At 35.4% G+C, this 6676-nt stretch overlaps 1 protein-coding gene across 1 annotated transcript; it reads left to right on the forward strand.

Annotated features, from left to right (window-relative positions):
• The first annotated feature begins 5516 nt into the window (after positions 1-5516).
• On the forward strand, positions 5517-6391 carry Ssu72 (Ssu72 CTD phosphatase). The gene has a single exon (XM_028181786.2). The coding sequence runs from the start codon at positions 5733-5735 to the stop codon at positions 6309-6311; it is 579 nt and encodes a 192-aa protein (XP_028037587.1). The 5' UTR covers positions 5517-5732; the 3' UTR covers positions 6312-6391.
• The last annotated feature ends 285 nt before the right edge of the window (positions 6392-6676 follow it).

Here is a 6676-nt window from a genome sequence, read left to right on the forward strand (position 1 = left end):
GTCGGGGGTCGCAGTGGACCCTGGTACAACAATGCCAGTCGGGACGCTGCACGCCTCAAGCGGTCCGCATACGTGGCATGGAATGATGCCAGGAGACGTCGGGATCCTAATACCTCAGAGGAAAGGCGGAAATTTAACGCCGCTTCTAGGTCCTATAAGAGGGCTATTGCCAAGGCGAAGTCAGAGAATGTTGCCAGTATTGGCGAGCGACTGAAGAGCTATCCCGCCGGGAGCCGTGCTTTCTGGTCGCTCGCTAAGGCTGCAGAAGGTAATTTCTGCAGGTCTAGTCTCCCACCACTACGCAAGTCCGATGACAGTCTGGCCCATAGTGCGAAAGAGAAGGCTGACCTTCTGGTCAAACTCTTCACCTCGAACTCGACCGTGGACGACGGGGGTGCCACACCACCGAACATCCCCCGGTGTAATAGCTCCCTGCCTGAGATCTGCTTCACGCAGTGTGCAATCAGGCGGGAGCTCCGACTCCTGGACGTCCATAAGTCGAGTGGGCCAGACAGCATCCCTGCAGTGGTTCTGAAAACTTGCGCCCCTGAGCTAACGCCTGCGCTAACGCGTTTGTATAGCCTCTCTTATTCCACTAACAAGGTTCCGTCTTCATGGAAGACTGCCCACGTCCACCCTATCCCCAAGAAGGGTGACCGGTCGGACTCATCGAGTTATAGGCTTATCGCGATAACTTCCTTGCTTTCCAAGGTGATGGAGCGAATAATAAATATACAACTCCTAAAGTATCTGGAGGATCGCCAGCTGATCAGTGACCGACAGTACGGTTTCCGTCACGGTCGCTCAGCTGGCGATCTTCTTGTATACCTTACTCACAGGTGGGCTGAAGCCTTGGAGAGCAAGGGCGAGGCTCTTGCTGTGAGCCTTGATATCGCGAAGGCCTTCGACAGGGTCTGGCATAGGGCACTTCTATCGAAGTTACCATCTTACGGAATCCCCGAGGGTCTCTGCAAGTGGATCGCTAGCTTCTTGGATGGGCGGAGCATCACGGTCGTTGTAGACGGTGACTGCTCTGATACCATGACCATTAACGCTGGCGTTCCACAAGGTTCGGTGCTCTCCCCCACGCTTTTCATCCTGTATATCAATGACATGCTGTCTATTGATGGCATGCATTGCTATGCGGATGACAGCACGGGGGATGCGCGATATATCGGCCATCAGAGCCTCTCTCGGAGCATGGTGCAAGAGAGACGATCAAAACTCGTGTCTGAAGTGGAGAACTCTCTGGGGCGAGTCTCCGAATGGGGTGAATTGAACTTGGTTCAATTCTTCAAGTCATTTGATTAATCATTAAATGAGTCGACTATTATCAAAGCCGGCAATCTGACTTTTAGACAATTATTGGTAAATCAGAAAAACGAATTATTGACTTTGTATTCCATTGGCAGTCACAAAACTCTTCGGAACGACATCTTAGATAAATAACAGGTTAACTATTAACCTTTATTTAATGCAGGTTTTGAACCGTATTCTTTGAAGGAGACGATTATATTCAAATCAATCTGTATTGACATATCAATAACATTTTTTTGTCCAAATGCACAGATTGCCACCTTTGATAATAGACGACTCAAAGGGGATTGCCCACTCTCCATAGTGTGCTAGGCCCAAGGTGGACATTAAATATTACTATAAAAATGGACTGATTCAAATTCTTAAATGTATTAGATATCTAAAAAATATATTGAAATTGACGCCACTATTATAAAAAATATAATAAAAATAAAAAACTCGTTTTGAGGTTAATGTTCTATATAAATACCTCAAGAACTTTTCTTTTTTTAATGTTTAAGATGTTCCTAATGTATTTTTATCCAATTGTAGTTATTAGGGTATAAAAAACACACATACTTCTTTAAATATCTATATTATTCTATATTTTCTTCATCTTCATACACAATTAGTAAATCATCTAAAAATAGCACAGGAGAGCATATACACGGTTTTAAATCTCGGTCAGGTTAAAACCACAATTCACACAATGGTTTTCAGCCGTAGTATGAAACGTTATTGATAAAAGCAAAATAAATCGAAGAAAAATCAAAACACATCCATTTTGAACGCAAGCACAAGCAGCAAGCGAAGTGTCAGTCAGTCAGATTAAAATCAGTGTTGTCAGTATAAAGAAAAATAATTACATGAAATTCATATATCGATCATTTTTTTAAATAACCGATATTGGATTTATTTCTTAATCTTTTTTTTACGAGTACACATTATATTTTATGTTTTTGTTTTAGTTGTACATATTTAAATAACAATACAAGTTAAGTTTTTTTTTATTGCTTAGATGGGTGGACGATCTCACAGCCACCCTGGTGTTAAGTGGTTACTGGAGCCCACAAACATCCACAACGTAAATGCGCCACCCACCTTGAGATATAAGTTCTAAGGTCTCAAGTATAGTAACAAGTTAAAGTCCAATGGGTATGTCTTTGATGTTATTTTATGTCCTTAAAATCGATTAAAATCGATTGATTAATGATAATATTTAAAATGATTTATTTATATGTTTTTTTATATACTTAAAATGTTTACTTAATACGTAAAAGGTTTTGAAGTTGGCAATATTTTTCCCGCAAAAATAAAATTCTTGTTTTTTTCAATAGAGTTACTTTTTTTAAACTACTTATTGTAAACTGTAGTGGCGCTTATTTGGAAGAAAGTAAATGCATATTTATTTATGACAAAATTAATGCACTAAGTATTTTTTCTCTAATCTATTGTCCGCTTTGGGCCTGAAATGGGCCGTCCCCTTTGATCAAATCGCATAGACATTCACGACAATCGGACCAAACTGTTGGAACCAGCCAATTTGGTCAAATTAATTGGACGTCTATGGCGCAGTGCTGCCAGATGACCGTGTGAATTTCCCCCCAACTTTTTTTCGAAAACCCCCCGAAAATAGGCTTTTTGAAGAAAAAAAAACCCCAAATCAGTTTTTACTTATTTTAAAGAAGAAATAAAAAACCAAAAGGATTCTTTTATTTTTTAATCAAGCTATCCCTATAACTTCAACCATTTCTAAACAATTATCACGATCATATTCACTTTCGTTATTATTATTTAAAGCATACTCGTTTTCGAAGTTAAAGATATTTAACATGTCCGATGTGGGAACAAAGTTTATGCATCTATTTGGCAGTGAAAATCGAATCCTGAGAACCACTTCGGCAGTTTCTATTGCTATTTGGTTGTATAATTTGTCCATTATAATATTGACTTGTAAATAGTATAGTAGACTATAATTATTCTAATAGTAATTGCAAATTGATACTCAAAAAACCTCCGAAATTTCTCCCAACTAACTTTTTCCCCCCGAATGTCCCCCCAAAGAATCTTTGCCCCGAATTTCCCCCCCCAAGGTCGAAAACCCCCCCGAATTTGCAGGGAATCCCCCCCCATCTGGCAACTGCGCTATGGCGACCATTATCCTCAATAGTATTGTTTTTTTAAAGAGCTTTTATGACCTGGTAACTAAGACTTTTAGGTCAAGTCTTATTTTAATTTTAATGAAAACCTGTTTTATATAAGATATTATATTATGAAATGAAATGAAGTTGATTAATCTCAATGAAATGAAATGAGATGATATGGGATTAAATATAATCTCAGTAAAATGGTGGTCATTTGCTGAGACTTTTCCAGTGGACTTTTTGGAGGATCCAGAGAAGTTACGTCCAGCGGTTTTGTTTCATTTTCGCACATTTGTGCACTTTAATAGATACTAAAGAGTTAATAAACTACTGTACTTACACATTTAAACCTACATGTAACCTACATGTACCTTAAATTTAACATTAAATGAAGAAATACTCAATAGACAAAATAAAACCAATCATACAATTTTACTCCTCGCAGCATCTCGACGAAACGAGTTCTGTTACTTGTACTACAATTTAATTTTAAATAATGATGTCTCTTTCATCGCGTCTAATAACGAGTGCAGTTACCTAAAGTCCTAATTTAATCCGTAAATTAATAGATTTAATAATGATTCCACGATTATTGATCATTTATTGAGCTTTCACAGACCTATACACTTCATACCAGGTGTCATAAACTATAGAATAATATGGTGCAAAATCGGTACCGTAAAATGGGGCGATTAGGGACAAATTCCAACTTTATGAGCAATTTTAAGGTAGTTGTTGATGTATATAATGCTATATCAGGATCAAAATCATTGAGTCTTGGGGGCATCTTTGTTGTCCAATTTAAAACTATGCAACTAGCATTCCAGTTTAAGCAAAAAATGCAAAAATAGGTGTAATCCCTATTTACCCAGAAATTGCGGTTAATTGGGACGAAATGAGAAATTTGCTAGGGTTGGCACTACTAGGTTTTAATTTATTTATTTATTTAGTTGCAACAACAAAGTGATCATCAATAAAAAAAATTCAAAAACTGACAAAAGTACATGGCAGATGCCACCTCAATTATAGGTGCAATCGATAGTGCATTAACAACAATGGGCTTTCTTAGAAACGGTTTATATTTCTTCGTTCTTGGTAAGTACTTAGGGGCTGATATTTTTATCTGGGTTAAGAGATTAGGTGTGACCAAATATTACTATATACCTATATATTATTAATACCACTTTGAACAAATATTAAATATTTTATCATGTATTACTTAGACATTTTTTTCCACCTTGAGATTTCATTGTTCTTGTTACATGTCTGTGGAAAATCGACTTACTTATATTAAATTACTTATCTATTTCACCTAAGGCTTATTCCCAATTTCATAGGCTTCTATTGCTGTTTTTAATATTAAAGGATCATATCTCGTAAAAGGCTTTGCACTCTTTGATATGTACACGCGAAGCATATCTAAAAATAGAAAACAATACGTAACTGATAATATGAATATTTACCAAACAATAAAATAACACATTGATAATTTTGAATAAAAGTTCTAGACAAAAACATCATGAATAAACCAGATTTTTACCAACAAATTTAAAAAATATTGTTATAACTACATAGAAAATCCTACAAATCTGTATCTATTTATACTTAGGTCGTTTCCATTTCACGTATTCTTATCCCAATTGACCCCTTTTTCGTTGTTATTTGTACCTAAGACGTCCCCAATATCCCCAAAAACAACAGATTTTTACATGTATTTTTATTTTATCAAATACATTAAAACCAATAACAACTGAGACTCACCTTTAATATATATGCTGGTTCAAACACTAAATAACGTTTATAAATCACAGTCGTCTTCTATTATTATCAAATAAATAAAAGAGAGCAAAGTTTCTAGCACTAAAATAATTACCACCACAGGAAGTTAATTTGAAACGCGATTTTTTAAAAATTAGCAGCTATTATCATGCATATTCAGAGTTGTTTTGGGAACTTTCAACATTCAACTATTAAACTACAAAAAATGGAAGATTTTGCAACGAATATAAAACTTATATTGAGCGTCGAAAGATTTTCCCGGTTTTTTCCCGATTCGCCTTTCAATCCCTAATCGCCCCATTTTACCGGTACTACGGATCATGCATCTATGGCGAAATTCAGAATGATGAATTGACGAATAAAATTAAGCATTTTCTATGATGTGGATAATAAAATAATATTTTGTAAGGTTCAACTTTCTTTTCTAATTTTCAGATTTAAACAATCTTGGAACCACTGAATCACTAACAATTATTATGTACAAAATGTAGCGTAGCTTGATCTAATTTTAAAATGAGTGATTTATACGTTGCGGTTGTGTGTTCCTCTAATATGAATCGTAGCATGGAAGCTCACGCGTTTCTCGTAAAAAAGGGTTTTAATGTGAAATCTTATGGAACTGGCGAAAAAGTCAAACTACCTGGAGCCTCGGCAGATAGGCCTAATTGTTACGAATTTGGTGTTTTATACGATGAGATTTACAATGATCTTATGGAAAAAGACAAAAATTACTACACTCAAAATGGACTGTTACATATGTTAGACAGGAATAGAAGAATAAAGCCTTGTCCAGAAAAATTTCAGGTGTGTAATGAAAGATTTGATGTCATAATAACTTGTGAAGAAAGAGTATATGATCAAGTAATTGAATGGTTTGGCTCTAGAAGGTCAATCTATAATCAACCTGTTCACGTAGTAAACATTGACATCCAGGATAATCACGAAGAAGCAACGATTGGTGCATTTTTAATAAGTGATATGGTAACAAAAATGGCTCAAAGCGATGATTTGGACAATGATATAGATGAATTACTACACGAGTTTGAATCAAAGTGCCACAGACCTATTTTGAACTGTATAATGTTTTATTGAAAAATAATTTGACTGAATGCTATTGTGTTTAGCAATTAAAAATTAATAAATATAAAACTCATTATGTTTTTTCAGATAAAGTGATTTTTGTTTTACCTCATCCACATGTTTTACATGTAAATGAAAGATTTAATCTGTTAAAGGTGATCTTTTTCAAATTGTTAATGGAAACAAATGATATATAATAAAAAATATTCAGTGTATTTCTGATTTCCTTTTTTCTAAATGAAAGTTGTGATACGTTGCTTTCTATACCTTCTGTACAGTTAAATAGTTAAAACTTGAAAATGTAAGTAAAAAAAACTCATTCGCATTTATATTATAATCATATGGTTGCTATGGCACATTAATTACCAAATTTAGTG

This window comes from Bombyx mandarina, chromosome 13, assembly GCF_030267445.1.
Source record: "Bombyx mandarina strain Sakado chromosome 13, ASM3026744v2".
Taxonomy (NCBI): domain Eukaryota; kingdom Metazoa; phylum Arthropoda; class Insecta; order Lepidoptera; family Bombycidae; genus Bombyx; species Bombyx mandarina.

Coding starts and splice junctions, on each gene's coding strand:
- Ssu72 (XM_028181786.2), top strand. CDS start 5,733: ATGAGTGATTTATACGTTGCGGTTGTGTGTTCCTCTAATATGAATCGT.